Raw genomic sequence first — 17,882 nt, 5'->3', positions numbered from 1 at the left:
TCCAGTTTTCCTAACACCTTATGTGGAAGAGACTGTTCTTTCCCCGTTGTGTAGTCTTGGCACCCTTGTTGAAAATCATTTGACCAGATGTGTGAGGGTTTATTTCTGGCCTCTTTATTCTCCCATTGGACTGTATATCTATCTTTATGCCATTACCACACCATCTTAATTACTGTTGCTTTGTAGTGTGTTTTGAAATTAGGAAGTGTGAGGCCTCCAAGTTTGTTCCTCTTTTTCAAGATTGCTTTGGGTATTTTGGGTCCCTTGAGATTCCATATGAATTTTAGGACTTGTTTTTTCCTATATCTGCAAACAGTGTCATTGGGATTTTGATAGGGGTTGCATTGAATCTGTAGATCACTTTGAGTAGTATGGACATTTTTACAATATTGAGTCTTCCAATCCACAAGCACAGGATGTCTTTCCATTTATTTGTATCTTATTTAATTTCTTGTAGCAATGTTTCGTAGTTTTTGGTGTACAGGTCTTTCACCTCTGGTTAAATTTATTCCTAAATATTTTATCCTTTTTGATGCTTTAGTAAATGGGATTGTTTTCTCAATTTCCTTTTTGGAGTGGTCCTTGTTAGTGTATAGAAACGCAACTGATTTTTGAGTGTTGATCTTGTATCCTGCCACTTTACTGAACTCGTTTATTGGTTCTAACAATTTTTTTGTGTGGAATCTTTAGGGTTTTCTACATATAAAATCATGTTGTCTGTGAACAGAGAAAAATTTTACTTCTTTTCCCTTTTTTATGGCTTTTATTTTTCTTGTATAATTGCTCTGGCTAGAACTTCCAGCACTACATCGAATAGTAGTGGTGGAGTGGGCATTCTTTGCCTTGTTCCTGATGTTAGAGGAAAAGGTTTCAATCTTTCCCCAGTTACTGTGGTGTTTGCTATGGGCTTTTCAATGATGACTTTTATTATATTGAGTTAATTTTCTTTTCTTAGTTTGTTGAGTGTTTTTATCATGTTGAGTTTTGTCAAAAGCTTTTTCTGCATCAATTGAGAAGATCATGTAGCTTTTGTCCTTCATTTTTTTAACGTGATGTATTACATTGATTGATTTTCCCATATTGAACTATCCTTACATTCTAGGTATAAATCCCACTTCCTCATGTGTATGATCCTTTTAATGTGCTGTTATATATTTAGGATTTTTGCATCGATACTCATCAAGGATACTGGTCTGTAGTTTCCTTGTGGTGTCTTTTCTGGTTTTGGTATTATTAAGGTAATGATGGCCTCTTAGAATGAAGTTAGCAGGTATTCCCTCTGTTTCCGTCCTTTGAAAGAGATAATGGAGAATTGGTATGATTTCTTCCCTTGGTAGAATTCACCAGTGAACCCATCTGGGCCTGGTGCTTTCTGTTTTGGAAGGTTACTAATTATTGATTCAATTACTTTAATAGATAGAGGCCTATTCAGATCATCTCTTTCTTCTTATGCAAATTTTGGCAAATTGTGTCTTTTAAGGAATTGGTCAGTTTCACCTAGGTTATCAAATTTCTCAACATAGAGTTGTTCTTTTTTCTTTTATCATCTTTTTGATTTCTGTAAAATCTGTAGTGATGTCCCCTCTTTCATTTCTGATATTAGTAATTTGTGCCTTCTCTCTTTTTCTTAGTTAGCCTAGCTAGAGGCTTATCAGTTTTATTAATTTTCAAAAAACCAGCTTTTGTTTTGTAGTATTTCTCAGTTGATTTCCTGTTTGCAATTTCTGCTCTAATTCTTATTATTTGTTTTCTTCTGCTTACTTTGGATTTAATTTGCTCTTCTTTTTCTAGTTTCCTAAGGGGGAGATTTAGATTATTGATTTTATTTTTTATTTTTTAATTTTTTTTTTAAGATTGGCACTTGAGCTAACAACTGTCGCTAATCGTTTTTTTCCCCCTGCTTTTTCTCCCCCAGTCTCCCCAGTACATAGTTGTATATATTTTTTTTAGTTGTGGGTCCTTCTAGTTGTGGCACATGGGACGCTGCCTCAATGTGGCCTGATGAGCGGTGCCATGTCCGTGCCCAGAATCCGAACCAGCGAAACCCTGGGCCACTGAAGGCAGAGTGCACGAACTTAACCACTCGGCCACTGGACTGGCCCCAGATTATTGATTTTAGATCCTTGTTTCTTATATGTGCATTCAGTGCCATAAATTTCCCTCTCAGCACTGCTTTCACTGCATCCCACACATTTTGATAGGTTGTTTTCATTTTCATTTAGTTCAAAATATTTTTTAATTTCTATTCAGATTTTTAAAAATTTTTTTTTATTTTTATTTTTTGTGGAAGATTATCCCTGAGCTAACATCTGCTGCCAATCCTCCTCCCCTTGCTGAGGAAGACTGGCCCCGAGCCAACACCCATGCCCATTCTCCACTTTATATGTGGGACACCTGCCACAGAATGGCCCACCAAGTGGTGCCATGTCCGCACCCGGGATCTGAACCGGCGAGCCCTGGGCCACCGAAGCAGAAGATGCAAACTTAACCACTGCACCACTGGGCTGACCCCTTCAGATTTCTTTTTTGACCCATGTGTTATTTAAAAATGTGTTGTTTAATCTCCAAGTATTTTGGGGCTTCCAATGATCTTTCTGTTACAGATTTCTAATTTAATTCCATTGTGGTCTGAGAGCAAACATTGTATGATTTCTGTTCTTTTCAATTTATTAAGTTGTGTTTTATGGCCCAGAGTATAGTTTATCTTGGTGAATGTTCCATGTGAGCTTGAGAATAATGTGAATTCTGCTGTTGTTGGATGAAGTAGTCTATAGATGTCAGTTATATCCAGTTGAATAATGGTGTGGTTGAGTTCACTGTATCCTTTACTGATTTTCTGCCTGCTGGATCTATTTCAGAGAGAAGGGGTGTTGAAGTCTCCAACTAAGGTAGTGAATTTATCTGTTTCTCCTTGTGGTTTCATCAGTTTTTGTCTCATGTAGTTTGATGCTCCTTTGTTAGGCATGTATTTGTTAAGAATTATGTCTCACTGAGGAATTGACCCCTTTATCATTATATAATGCCCTTCTTTATCCAGGATAACTTTCCTTGCTTTTAAGTCTGCTCTGTATGAAATTAATATAGCTGCTCCTGCTTTCTTTCAATTATTGTTAACATGGTATATTTTTCTCCATCCATTTACTTTTAATCCATGTGTGTCTTTCTATCTAAAGTGAGTTTCTTGTAGACAACGTAACAGTTGAGTCATGTTTTTTGATCCATTCTGACAATCCCTTTTAATTGGTACATTCAGATCGTTGACATTCACAGTGATTATTGATATGGTTGGATTAGCATCTACCATATTCATTGCTGTTTTCTATTTGTTGCCTTTATTCTTTGTTCCTGTTTTTGTCTACCACTCTTTTTCTGCCTTTTGTGGTTTTAAATGAGCATTTTATATGATGATATTTTCTGTCCTTGTATCACTTATACTTTTTTTTTTTCAGTTGTTGCAAACCCTAGAGTTTACAATATACCTTTACAACTAGTCCAAGTCTGCTTTCAGGTAACGCTATACCACTTCATGGGTAGTGTGAGTATCTTATAATAATAAAATAACCTTAATTTCTCCCTCCTATCCCCTGTGTTATTGCTTTCGTTCACTTCACTTATATATAAGCCTATCCTTCAAAAGTAAAAGAGAAATTGACTTTCTCAGACAAATATTGAGGGCATTTATTGCCAGTAAACCTGCCTTGCAAGAAATGTTAGAAGAAGTCCTTTAGAGAGAAAAAAATAAAATAGGTCAGAAACTCAGATCTGCATATGGAAACGAGGAGCATTGGAGAAGGAATAATTGAAAGCAAAAAAAACCTTTTATTTTTCTTATTCTTAATTGGTTTAACAGATAACAGTTTGTTCAAAATAATAATCACAACAGTGTATGCTTATGTATTTATCTTGAGTGTGTATATATGGGTGTGTACAGGTATTTTCACAGGGTACGGAAAGTTCTAGGTTGATGGGTTGTTTTCTTTCAGTACTTTAAATATTTTGCTTTGCTCTCTTCTTGCCTGCATGGTCTCTGAGGAGAAGTTGGATGTAATGCTTATCTTTGTTCTTCTCTAGGTGAGGTTTTCTTTTCCTCTGGTTTCTTTCAGGATTTTTTCTTTATCTTTAACTTTCTTCAGTGTGAAAATGACATGCCTAGGTGTGGGTTTCTTAGCATTTATCCTACTTGATGTTCTCTGAGTGTCTTGGATCTGTGATTTGGTGTCTGATGTTGATTTGGGGAAATCCTCAGTCATTATTGTTTCAAATGTTTCTTCTATTCTCTCTTCTTCTGGTATTCCTTTTACACATTTGTTACTTCTTTTGTAGTTGTCACACAGTCTTTGGATGTTCTGTTGTTATTTCAGTCTTTGTTCTCTTTGCTTTCCAGTTTTTGAGAATTCTATTAATAAATCCTTTAACTCACAGAATCTTTCCTCACCTGTGTTACATCTACTAATAAGCCCATTAAAGACACTGTTCATTTCTGTTATAGCATTTTTGATCTTTTAACATTTCATTTGGTTCTTCCTTATTTCCATCTCTCAGCTTTACATTTCCCATCTGTTCTTTATCCGTTAGAGTCCTTAGTATATTAATCATAGTTGTTTTAATTTCCTAATCTGATAATTCCAACATCCCTGCCATATCTGAGTCTTATGCTTGCTTTGCCCCTTCGAATTGTGTTTTTTACCTTTGGTATGCCTTTTAATTTTTTCTTCATAGCCAAACATGATGTACCAGTTAGAAAGAACTGCTGTAAATAGGCCTTTAGTAATGTGAGGTCTGGCAGGAGGGGGAGCATTCTGTGGTCCTATGATTAGCTCTCAGTGTTTTAGTGAGCCTGCGCCTGTGGAATGTGAACATCACAAGTGTTTGTTTTTTTTTCCCCCCTTAGGTAGAACAGGATGGGTAGAGTGGGCTGAAGTTGGATATTTCCTTTCTCCCACTTGGGAGGCTAGAGTCAGCTGGAGCTGGGTATCTCCCTTTCCCAGGTCAGTTAGGCTCTGAGAATACCTCAGCAGAGTTGGCTCTGGTTAACTAGTTTCCCCTGAGGGCAAACCTTGTTAAGAGGAACAGAGTGCTCTGGCATATTTCAAAAATGGTTTCTTTTCCCCTTCCCCTGCTGGCAGCCCAAGAGGATTTTTCTCCGATATTTATGGTGAGACTCTGATCAAGCTCCTAAAGGTAAATCTCACAGTATTTTAGAGATCCCCTTATGATTAGCTCCCTCTGGAGTTTTTAACTCTCGGACTTGTCAGCACTGAGCCTCCAGCAATTTGTCAGTTACAGTTCAGGTTTTCCTACCACAGCACAGGTTCCCATGGTGGTTTTGCTTGTGAGTCTCTGCTCTGCTAAGGTGCGACTCCCTGTATTCTTCAGTCTGTCTCTCCAGTCTTGGAGGCGGCAGTTTGCCCTGCATCCTCCCTTCTCTTGGGGATCCTAAAGGAGTTCTTGGTTTTATAGTCTGTTTAGCTTTTTATTTGTTGCTAGGATGAAGTGGCAACTTCCAGGCTTCTTACATGAGGAACCACAAACCAGAAGTCTGGTTTGGTTATTATTTTTAATTTTTGATTTTAAGAATACATTTTTTAAATTTACAACTTTATTGAGGCATAATTTACGTATTGTAAAATTCACCCATTTTAAGTGTGTAATTCATTAGTTTTTGATAAATTTGCCAAGTTGTGCAACCATCACCATAATCCAGTTTTAGAACATTTTTATCACTCCAGTAGGAGCCCTCATGCCCATTTACAGTGAATCCCCCTTCCCACCTCCAGCTCCAGGCAACCACTAATCTGCCTTCTGCCTGTATGCTATCGTCTGCCTTTTCTGGAATTTCATATAATAAAACTACATTCATTTAATGAACAACCTATGAAATTTAATGTGATATATGGTATAAATTTATCCTACAAATAAAACTTTATTCACTTAAAATTGCAAACTTTCCTAAATTCTAGTTTTTAAATATTTCTATAAATTCCTTACTATGTTAAAACCATAATAAGACACTAAAAAGTTACTGTTCTGGTTAACATCATTGTTATTATGACTGATAATGATAATGACTTCACAGAAGCTTCGTTTTTCCAGCCCAGAAAAACAAACATTTAATTTCTTGATGTCTTTCAGACTCAGGGTCTAAATGTGAGACCAAGAAGTTACCTCCAAATCAGTGCAACAAATCTGGGCAAAGCATCTATCAGAAACCAGTTTCTGTGCCACAAAAAGTTTCCACAGGAAAGAGGGGCTGCAAGAAAAATTCAGTCCTGGTAAAACCCAAGAAAGTGCATTCAGGGAAGAAATCTTTAAAATGTAATGACTGTGGGAAAATCTTTAGTCAAAGCTTATCTCTTGAACTTCATCAGAACTCTCATACAGGAGAGAAGCCTTATGAATGCAGTAATTGTAGAAAAGCTTTCAGGCAGATCTCATCCCTCATTCTTCATCAGAGAATTCACAATCGGAGGAAAAGCCATAAATGTGATAAATGTGGGGAAAGCTTCATTCAAAGAACAACCCTCATTCTACATGGGAAAACTCATGATGGAAAGGAAACCTTTGACTGTGGGAAGGCCTTGAGTCAATGCCCATCTCTCAGTATCCATCAGAAAATGCACTTTGTTGGGAATGTCCACCAGTGCAGAAAATGTGGGAAAGCCTTCATTCGAATGTCATCCCTTTTACTTCATAGGAAAATTCACAATGGAAAGAAAGTACATAAATGCAGTGTATGTGGGAGAGGCTTCAGTAAGAAATCAGTCCTTGTTACACATAAAAGAATTCATACTGGAGAGAAAACCCATGAAAGTGGGAAGACCTTAAGTCAGAGTCTACAGCAGAGAAGTCACCATTTAGAGAATCCTTATAAATGCAGAAAGTGTGGAAAGTCCTTCAATAGGATTTCATCCATTATGCTTCATCAGAGAATTCACACTTCAGAGAAACCCTACAAATGTGATAAATGTGAGAAGGTCTTCAGGCGGCCTTCAACCCTTATTCTACATCTGAGACTTCATGTTGGAAAGAAACTCTATAGATGCAATAAATGTGAGAAGGTCTGTAACCGGCATTCATCCCTTATTCAACATCAAAAAGTGCATACAAAGAAAAAGAAACTGTTTGAATGTAAGGAATGTGGGAAGATGTTTTCTGGAACTGCCAACCTTAAAATACATCAGAACATTCATTCTGAAGAGAAACCTTTCAAATGTAATAAATGTAGTAAAGTTTTTGGCCGCCAGTCATTTCTTATTGAACATCAGAGAATTCATACTGGAGAAAAACCCTATCAATGTGAGGAGTGTGGGAAAGCCTTCAGTCATCGCATCTCTCTTACTCGACATAAGAGAATTCATAGTGAAGACAGACCCTATGAATGTGATCAGTGTGGGAAGGCCTTCAGTCAGAGTGCACACCTTGCCCAACATGAAAGAATTCACACTGGAGAGAAACCATATACGTGCAAAACATGTGGGAAGTCCTTTAGTCAACGCACATCCCTTATTCTGCACGAAAGAAGTCATACTGGAGAGAAGCCCTATGAATGTAATGAGTGTGGGAAGGCCTTTAGCAGTGGCTCTGATCTTATTCGGCATCAGAGAAGTCATTCTTCAGAGAAACCCTATGAATGTAGGAAATGTGGGAAGGCATATAGTCGGAGCTCATCCTTGATTCGACATCAGAATTCACATTCTGAGGGAAAAGCCTGAAGCTATTTTAATTATGTGAAAGCAAAGAGTGAGGCAGAGGCATGGGAAAAGTGCATTTTTCTGTAACGTAAAGTTTGTCTATAACATAAATTTTGGACCATTTGTTGATGTGTCTCACTTTGAATGCCAAAGAGTAAAAGTCATTGGTGACTTTTGACCTGAGCATTTTAAATCAGCTAAGGTAATGGCCTTATTGTAGGTCTTAATTTCATACTAGCATGTCAGATGATTGGATCAGTCATTTTTAATGAGTATCATTCTTCACTTGATAAGAGTCACTGACATTTTGTTCCGATGGTAGGTTTTAAAGCTGTTTCATTGGTCGTATGCAACAAAGCGGAATTGTGAAGTCCATTTCTGTGGATGGGGCTTTGAGCCTGATTTAAGGTCACCTGAAGGAAGAGTTTGAGTTTGTCCCTTAAAACTATAACTGTCACATGTAAGGGACTTCCTGGGAAACGAGGGTGCTGTTTTTAGCTGATAGAAACTTCTGGGATCAGCATAAAGAAGAGTGAGTCTTTATGTGGATAAAGATAGCACTCAATTGTGTGGAGCAGTAGAGTCATTAGCAGCTGACTCCGTGGATGTGAAGGTACATGATCTTCACAGTATGGAGACTCTAACAAACCTGAGATGGGCTAATAGGAAAAAAGGTAGGATGTTCTGAGGAGCAAGGAACTTCAGAGCCGAGAGAAATTATTGTTTTATTTGAAGAGAAATTTGTCTATATTTGTATGAATAACATTGGTATTTTTATGTAAGAACACTAGTCTGCAGAATGGAATGTCATGGACTGAATGTGTCCCCCCAGAATTTATGTTGAGGCCATACCCGCTATGTGATTGTATTTGGAAATGGGGCCTTTGGGAGTTATGTAGTTTTGATGAGGTCATGAGGTTGGGGCTTTCATGGTAGGATTAGTGTCTTTTAAAAAAGGGACACTAGAGAGCTTGCTCTCTCTGCCATGTGAGGAAGGCAGCCAGAAGGCAGCTGTGCAAGCCAGGAAGCTAGCTGTCACCTGTATCCAGCCATGCTGGCATCCTTATCTCGGACTTTCAGCCTCTAGAACTGTGAGAAATTTCTTTTAAGTCACATGGTCTATGGTATTTTGTTATGGCAGCCCACACTGACCAAGACATGGGTGAAACCCTGGATTTGTGTATCAGGCTCTTTTCCTGTCAGCTGTTCATCATATATAATAGCTTTCAGTCCCTCTTTCCAGCTTGTGTGAAATATGCAAGGAATAAAATAAGAGCTCTTTTTTGTGGTTGTGTTGTATACACTTGGATTCTTCTGTGTGTTTATCTACTGCAGAAGCTATTTTTGAGCACAGCCATATCTTAAGACAACTTTGTAGAATGTGTGGCCACATGGATTAGGTCACTCAAACTTTGACCACAACTGAGAAAACAACAACCAGATTTGTGAAGGGTGAGCATGCATACAGGATAACAGAATAATGGATTTTCCATTTAAACTTGTTAGTTCTGTAAAATCATAAAAAATCAATGCTTGGAGCAAATAACACAGAGAAGTCGTATAGGAAGTCTTGTCTTTTCTTCCTCCCCGTCTATACACACACTCCTCTATGTTGTTAATTCTTCTGCCAATGTGCCAGAGAGGTTGGTTCCAAATCAACGTCACAAACCTAACTTATGTAAGATAAACTGATAAGACTGTTCTTGCCTGCAGACACTTACACTTTACTAGAAAATATAGTTTATTTAAATATGGAAACATGTTTAAGGTAGACAAGCAGTATAGAGGATGATGAACCTAGGGTGATGGGAAGGCATGGGGCCAGGGATTGCTTTTGGAGGTGGTGATAGTATTAAAAAAGAACAGGAGTTTACTAGGCACACAAAAGTTGGAAGGCTATTGAAGGCAAACAGAGAAGTACAGATGCACAAAATAACGGCAGAGGGTAGTAGAATGGGGAGTTAGAAGTTCAAGCATTTAGTACAGTGGGACATAAGAAGTGGTAAGCACTCAAATGTTGAATGAATGAATGAAATAGTATAGCTGGACTGTCTCTGAGGCATAATCCAAAGGGAACACCCGAGGGTGACCCAGACATTGAGATAAACCCTTGGGAAAACCAATCCTCATTCTAAGGAATCACTGTTGATGTTTGAAGACTGTGGCTTTGAGCTTAGGGTAACCACAGGAGCAGCAAACCTTAAACCTAGTCCAATTTCTGACTATGTTAATGAATTACCCCACATGCATACAGACACACACACACTAAAGGCTTAACAGAAGGAATGATATGAGCACTTTTAGGAATTAAATCTTTTTACCTCTGTTTTTACTGTCCTACACAAGATATCTAGCTTTTGGCAGAAAAGAAAATTATAAGGCATACAAAAATGCGAGAAAGATCAATACCCATCCCCCCCACTAAGAGACAAGGCAGTCCAGAACTATTCAGAAATGACATAGCTGTTGGACTTTGACACAAAATTTAAAGTAATGGTAATTTAAAGTAATGGGTAATATATTAAGGGCTCTAATAGAAAATGTGCACAATGGGGAAATTAAATGGATCATGTGAGCAGAGTGATGGAACTGTAAGGATCAAATGGAAGTACTAGAAATGAGGAATGCAGTAACAGGGATGAAGTGTGCCTTCATCAGGCTCATCAATATGCTTGCCACAGCCAAGGAAAGAATAACTGAACTTTAGGGTCAATAAAAATCACCCAAACTAAAACACAAATTGGGGAGAAAAGGTGAGAAGAACAGACCATCCAAGAGCTGTGGGAGAAGATCTGTTGGTCCAGCACATACATAATTGGGATCTCAGAAGGAACAGAGGAAATGGGGCAGAAAAAATATTTGAAGAAATAAGGGCTAATGACACCAGAACTCAAATCTGTAAAACTCAGGGGACAGCCCAGTGGTGCAGTGGTTAAGTTCGCACGTTCCACTTCTTGGCGGCTCAGGGTTTGCCGGTTTGGATCCTGGGTGCGGACATGGCACCGCTTGGCAAAAGCCATGCTGTGGCAGGCGTCCCACATATAAAGTAGAGGAAGATGGGCATGGATGTTAGCTCAGGGCCAGTCTTCCTCAGCAAAAAGAGGAGGATTGGCACTAGTTAGCTCAGGGCTAATCTTCCTCAAAAAAAAAAAAATCAGAGAACACTAAGAAACATTAAATAAAAAAATTACTGAGGGGTCGGCCCTATGGCAGAATGGTTAAACTTATGCACACTCTGCTTTGGTGGCCCAAGTTCTCAGGTTTGGATCCTGGGTGTCGACCTACACCACTCATCACCATGCCGTGGCAGTGGCCCACATACAAAACAGAGGAAGATTGGCACAGATGTTAGGGTAAATCTTCCTCAGCAAAAACAAAACAAAACAAAACAAAACCAAAACAGAGAAACAAAGATAATTACAGCAGACTTATAAGAAATAATGCAGGCTGGAGGACAATATAATGACATCTGTAAAGTGCTGAAAGAAGTTATCTTTATGAAATTTTTCATGAAAATATCTTTCAAGATTGATAGAGAAATGAAGACTCTCAGAGAAAGGAAAACAGAATACATTATTGCCAGAAGATCTACTCTACAAGAAATGTTAGATGAATTTCTTCAAGCAGAAGGAATTTGAAACACAACAGATACTTAGATATACACAAGGAAATGAAGACATCTGGAAATGGAATAAATGAAAGTAAAGTGATTTTTCTTTTAGCCTAAATATCTAAAAGATAATTAGCTGTCTAAAAGAGTAAGATATTTTGTGTGTTTATAGCAGATATAAAAGTGAAATATATGACAGCACAAGGGCTGGGAGGGAGAAGTTGAGAATACATTGTGTAAGATCTTTACTTATTAAATGGTATGTTATTTGAAGATATATTCTGGTTAATGATGTATATTGTAAACCTTAGAGTAACCAGTAAATGTTTTAAAAGAGAAATAATTAGCTAGTACAATAAAAGGGAATATTAAAAATGCTCAGTTAATCTAATAGAAGGCATAAAGAGAACAAAAAACAAATGGAACAATTAAAAAATAGTTAAGAGGATGGATAGATTTTAATCCACATACATAAAAAATTACATCAAATGTGAATGGGCTAAACACACCAGTTAAAAGAGATTATAAGATTGAGTTTTTTGAAAAGGTAGGACCCAACTGTATGCTGTCTAGCAGAAACCCACTTTAAATATAAAGGGATAGATAACTTAAAAGTTAAGTAGTGGGGAAAAGACAGACCATGCAAACTCTAATAAAAAAACTGAAAATCACTATGTTAGTATCAGATGAAGTAGACTTTAGAATAAGCAATCTAATCATGGATAAAGGGACTGGCCCGGTGGCGCAGCGGTTAAGTTCGCACGTTCCGCTTCTCGGCGGCCTGGGGTTTGCCAGTTCGGATCCCGGGTGCAGACATGGCACCACTTGGTAAGCCATGCTGTGGCAGGCGTCCCATGTATAAAGTAGAGGAAGATGGGCACGGATGTCAGCTCAGGGCCAGGCTTCCTCAGCAAAAGAGAGGAGGACTGGCAGTAGTTAGCTCAGGGCTAATCTTCCTCAAAAAAAAAAAAAAAATCATGGATAAAGAGAAACCTTACATCATAATACAGGGATCACCTTTCTAGGTAAATATAACAATCCTAAATGTATACACACTGAACTACAGAGCACAAATTACCCAGAGGAGAAAAGAACAGAAAGGACAAATAGACAGATCCACAATTATTGGACTTCACCAGTCCTCTCTTGTTACTGATAGAACAAGTAGACAGAAAATCAGTGAGGATAGAAGACCTGAACAACACAACCAACCAACTTAACTGGTTGACATTTATAAAACACTCCACAAGAGCAGAATATATATTCATTCCAAGTACACATGAGACATTTCATTGAGACCATAAAACAAATATTAATACATTTTTAAAAATTATAGTAATCATGGGGCTGGCCCTGTGGCCGAGTGGTTAAGTTCGCGCGCTCCGCTGCAGGCGGCCCAGTGTTTCGTTGGTTCGAATCCTGGGCGCGGACATGACACTGCTCATCAAACCACGCTGAGGCAGCGTCCCACATGCCACAACTAGAAGGACCCACAACGAAGAATATACAACTATGTACCGGGGGGCTTTGGGGAGAAAAAGGAAAAAATAAAAAATCTAAAAAAATAAATAAATTATAGTAATCATAAAGTATATTCCCTGGCCATAACACAACTAAACTGGTGGTAACAGCAAGATATCCAAGAATATTTGGAAGGTTTAAATTACCAAATCGATTTCTTTAATAGATACGGAGATGCTCTGGTTACCTATTCTTGAGTAAGCTTTTTCCATTTTATCTAAGTTGTGAAATTGATTTGCATAAAGTTCAAAACATTCCCTTATCCATTTAATAACTGTAGAATTTGTAGTGATGTGATCTCTGCCATTCCAGATACTGTAACTTGCATGTTTTCTCTTTTTTTCATGATCAGTCTGAATGAAGATTTCTTGGTTTTATTGACCTGCTTTTTGGTTTCCTGTTTCCGATTTGCTTGCTATTCTTTGTCATTTCCATTCTTATGCTAACTGTGGGTTTCATTGCTCTTCATTTTCTAACTTGTTAAGGTGGAAATTGAAGTCATTGATTTGAGAGCTTTCTTTTATAACTTAGACAGTGCTATTCTATTTCTAAGTATTGTGTTAGCTGCATCCCGCACATTTTGATACTCTGTGTTCTAAGTTTCGTTCAATTCAAAATACTTTCTATTTTCCTTTTTGATTTCTCCTTTGACCCATGGGTTACTAAAAATTGTACTATTGAGGTCCAAATATTTGGAGATTTTCCAATTACCTTTCTGTTACTGATTCTAATTTAATCCATTCTGGATTAAAACATTTTGTACGGCTTGAATCCTTTTAAATTTATCGAGACATTTTAAGGCCTGGAATATGGACCGTCTTGGTAAATGTTCTGGGCGCATTCTCAAAGAATGTGTACTCTGCCGTTCTCGGGTGGAGTGTTTTAAATGTCAGTGAGGTCCAGTAGGCGCACACTGTTCAAGTCTTCAATCTCCCTACTGATTTTCTGTCTCCTTGTTCTATTGAGAGACGCATGTCAAAATCTACTATAATTGTGGATTTTTCTGTTTCTCTTTGTAGTTTTATTGATTCTTTCCCCAGCTTCAGGTAATTTCCTTACATGCATGTTCTGATCAGTATTCTGGTAGAAATTAGAGTTTTTACTCAGGTAAAATTCAGATAAAAATTCTGCAGATGTCTGGGGGTTTTTTTTCTCTCTCTAAGAGGTCTCAGGCACTTCATCCTGTGAACTTTAGCCACCTCGATCTCCCTGACTCCCAGCTCCATCTCCTCAGCTCAGGGAGCCCACAGCCTGGAAACCCTACTCAGTTATCTGGGGATGTCCTAGTGCTCACCTCATTGGTTCCCCATTTCTCAGGGATCTCTGTTTCGTTGCCTGATGTCTAGTGTCTTGAGCACCAGGTTTCACATATTTCGTCCAGTTTTTCAGTGTTTCTGATGGAAGGGTAAACTATTCCCTATAATCCCACCTTCACCAGAAGCATTTAGCCAGGGCAGGGACCGCTTATGGATCTAGGATTTATTTTTTATTTTTAAAAATAGTGCTGCCATTAACATTCTTAGACATATGCTTTTGAAAAGTTTTACCGATATTTTTGGAGGATAAATTGCCGGATCAAAAGATAAGGCATATTTTAGTAGATATTGCCAACTTGACTTCACTATTCAAACTACTATCTGTCTAGAATGAAGAAGGATTCTTGGAGGAATTTATGTACCTTTGTCCAGTGTTTGCCTACCAAGTTGGGATCTAGTAGGGAAGGTATTCAGAATTTCTCCTGCCTACCTTTTCTCCATTATGTCGCTCTCATCAGAGGGCAGAGAGTGCCAAAGATCCAGCATGTTATTTTAGTGTGGCCCTAACTGTTGTTTCGTATTATACTTTTCATAGTGTGTGATATGAAGCAGTATCCCTTTCCTCTTTCACTGATGCTTAGCATATTCTATATTTTTTTCATTTTGTTCAGTTTTGGTACAAGGAACTTCTGTACATCTGAGTCTACCATTCTTCCTGAGGATCTCTAAAAGGCCGGACTTTTCAATTTTTAAATGAGTAGAGCTCTTCCTGATCTAGCTGTGTATCAAAGGGCAGTGCTCCAGAGTAGCGGGAAATTTTAGTCCAGTGATTTCTCAAACGTTGCTGTGTATTCAGATCACCTGAGGGTCTTAGAAAGCTGCACCTTCTGAATTACTAGGCCTGGGTTAGGGCCCAAGATCCGTTCTATCAAATTGTCAAGTGATGCTGATGCTGCTCTGTGGCCCACACTTTGAGTAGCAAGGATTTAGCCTTTATCTCGCAGTCCTGCACATCATTGGCAGTTTCCCTCTCCTCTGTCTCAGGATAAATCACCTTTTCAAAGCCCATGTGTTTCCTCCTTGTACTCTTCGGCTCCCTGCCTCTGCCACTCATGATGGTGAACAGAGTTTAGGTAGGCTTCTAAAGCCAGACTTTCCAAAGTAATGCTGTGGCTCCAATCGAGGTGACTTTGCCTTTGGCCTTTCAGATATGCCGCTGCTTTGGAGGAATTTTCTGCTCTTCAGTGCAGCATCAGTTTCCTCTCCCAGGATTCTCATCACATTTAGCAGCATTTCCTTGTAGATTTTGAGGCTCAGAATTATAGCTTTTTCTTCATTTTATCAAAGATAGAGCTTCCATGTCTATTTCTTACTCTTCTTGTTGCTTTAACTTGGTTTCAGAAAGGAGAAACAGAGACATCTCGGTTCCCCCACTTTAAATTCAGAAGTTAGTAAATATTTCTAATGGCTCCTCATACATACATTAGAATTTGCCTCCTTTGACTGTGCACCAATCTGCCACTCTTCTGTGGAGACCAGGAGAAGGGTGGGGGAAAATGAAGTTTCCTGACTTGAACGCAACCCTCTTTGTAGACAGATCTGCTTTCCTTTATGTAAACAGCCCCACTTTCTGTTGGTTGTCTCTATCTGACACCTTCTGTGAAGGAAGCCTTCTTTGTCGGGCTTTAAAAGGAACTCCCCTGAAGTCTCCTGGCATGAACGGTCCAGGTGAGGCTCAACCACTTGTCACCCAAACCCTAGCTTCTTGCCGGAGTTACCTTGTCCAGCATCAGCCATGTCGAGATTACTGGCAAGATAACTTAGTTACAAGCTACTGTGTACTGAGTCCACTTGACCCACGGACATTTAATGTGCCTGTGCTGCAGGCTCTGAGGCAGCATCCCCTAATCAAACACAGTATTTCTCCAGCAAAAGATATGAATATTCACATATTTAGTGAATCAATAAATGCCCTCATGCCAGTTCAGGTCAATTTTTCTTTATGAAAACTGATTCTCAACCTCCCTCCACCCTGTCCCCATTCCATGAGAATTTTGTGAACTAGTCAATCCAGTGATCCATTCCCCCTGCAGACACTGACCCAGGGTGCACTTGACCCAGACTAACCAGAATACCCCACACCATGGACCCAGCGATTGGTCCAGAGTAGACACGTGGCGTAAACTGGAACACGGTATAGTCTCCCCCCAGGGATTGACACGGAGGCTAAGAGAGAGATTACCTTTCTTTTGAAATTAAAAACTCTAAGGACCTTTTAAATCTAATATCATCAGATGCCATGGTTTTCCTTTCAAGAGACAGAGCCTGCCAGAGAATGAAACAACTGAAAGCGGAGCTGTGAGCTGCTAATCTCTGCTGAGTCTGAGCACTTCAGTCCAGCCCGCCTGAGGCTGTACCACACACCTCTACACCTTTCATTTACAGGAGCTAAGTACCTTTCTCCTAAGCTAATGTGAATTGAGTTTGTCAGAATCCTCATTACAGTTGCTGTTTCTCCATTTACCAACTTTATATACTCTTTATAAGTTTTTTATGAAAAATAAGCACTTAACTCATTCCACAAAGTGAGTTATGTATTAGCTCCTCTAATGTGTTTTAACTTGAAATATAGCTAACCTCTCTTTCTTCTTGTATCGACTTTAGGCAGATCTCTTGAATCCCATCTATGTACAACGAGAATATTGCCCCTCATCCTTGCTTCAATCTCTCATTTCCCTGTCAACCTTCCACCATCCAATCTATCTGCTATATTCTGCCTTTTACATTATTAAGGACATATTAGATCTCTACGCATACAGAAACAGAGAGGCTTCAGCTCTGTCTGTATATTTTAAAGTTGCAAAAAAAATAGTATTAGATCATTATCACCATATATATATTACTCTCTGAAGAGTCAGAGCCAAGCAGTGTGTGTAGATTACATTTCCTTCTCTACAGGTCTAATATTATGATCCCAGTTACCCACTTAAAGGAGTCTATTCCTGATATCAGTCAAATGGATTTTCTTTCTTTATATTCTAGTTATTTTACAAAATCATGTCACATTTTATGGGGACTTGCTTTATATGAGGTCCATGATGTCTGGTATGGCTGCTTTGTTTTTCCTAGAGCCAATTGCCTTATCTTCCTCTTTCCTTAAGAGCAAACTTCTGTCTTCATCATATTGCTGACATCTTCTAATTGCATTCTGTTTAATGTAACCGATTCCATTCTGCCTGAAGGTTTTCTTCACTGACTCCCTGGATTCCTAACCTACCAGTAATTTGGTCTGATTTTTGCAGAATGGTCATCGCCATCATCCTTAACACCACTTGCCGAGGTTAGATCCACTATTTATTGAAGGATTTCCTGCTGCCTTCTTCTTCCTTTTCCATCTAAATTTTGCCAAAGCTAATCCTTTAAAACCCCAATAAGGGACAAGTGGGAGTAAACTGAAATAAACTGAATATACAAATGATCAACATTTGGCCTCATGTTTTATTGTTTTGGTAAAGGCTTCTAGATTCAAAGTAATTTTAACCTCATAACTTGGAAGTTGCTGTTCTGTATTTCATCTTATATTGTTCGTGAGAGGGAGGGCTAAAACTATCTTGATCTATAGGTGACATTTAGATGTTTTGAAAGTTTCCAGAATGGTCTCATCTTTAGTATTCTGGAATTTCACAAGCATGTTTCTAGATGTCTTTTTTTCTATTGTAGTTGTGGTTTTTGCCTGTTCACCCTGCCCCACATTCAGTGAGCCATTCCAAGCTGAACCTAACTTTCTTTAGTTTAGGAGTCTTA

General features: G+C 38.6%; 1 protein-coding gene across 8 annotated transcripts in view; it reads left to right on the top strand.

Moving 5' to 3' along the window:
* Positions 1-8,981, top strand: part of ZNF667 (zinc finger protein 667) — a 30,054-nt gene extending 21,073 nt beyond the window's left edge. For all 8 annotated transcript variants that reach the window (XM_046681597.1, XM_046681596.1, XM_046681601.1 and 5 more), the window contains one exon: positions 6,133-8,981. In XM_046681597.1, coding sequence (XP_046537553.1) covers positions 6,133-7,712 — 1,580 coding nt within the window. In that variant the 3' untranslated portion in view covers positions 7,713-8,981. The remainder of the gene's footprint in view (positions 1-6,132) is intronic.
* The last annotated feature ends 8,901 nt before the right edge of the window (positions 8,982-17,882 follow it).

This window comes from Equus quagga, chromosome 13 (assembly GCF_021613505.1).
Source record: "Equus quagga isolate Etosha38 chromosome 13, UCLA_HA_Equagga_1.0, whole genome shotgun sequence".
NCBI classification, from domain to species: Eukaryota; Metazoa; Chordata; class Mammalia; order Perissodactyla; family Equidae; genus Equus; species Equus quagga.
The sequence above is the reverse complement of the archived record's forward strand: the minus strand, read 5'-3'. Positions and strand labels throughout refer to the sequence as shown.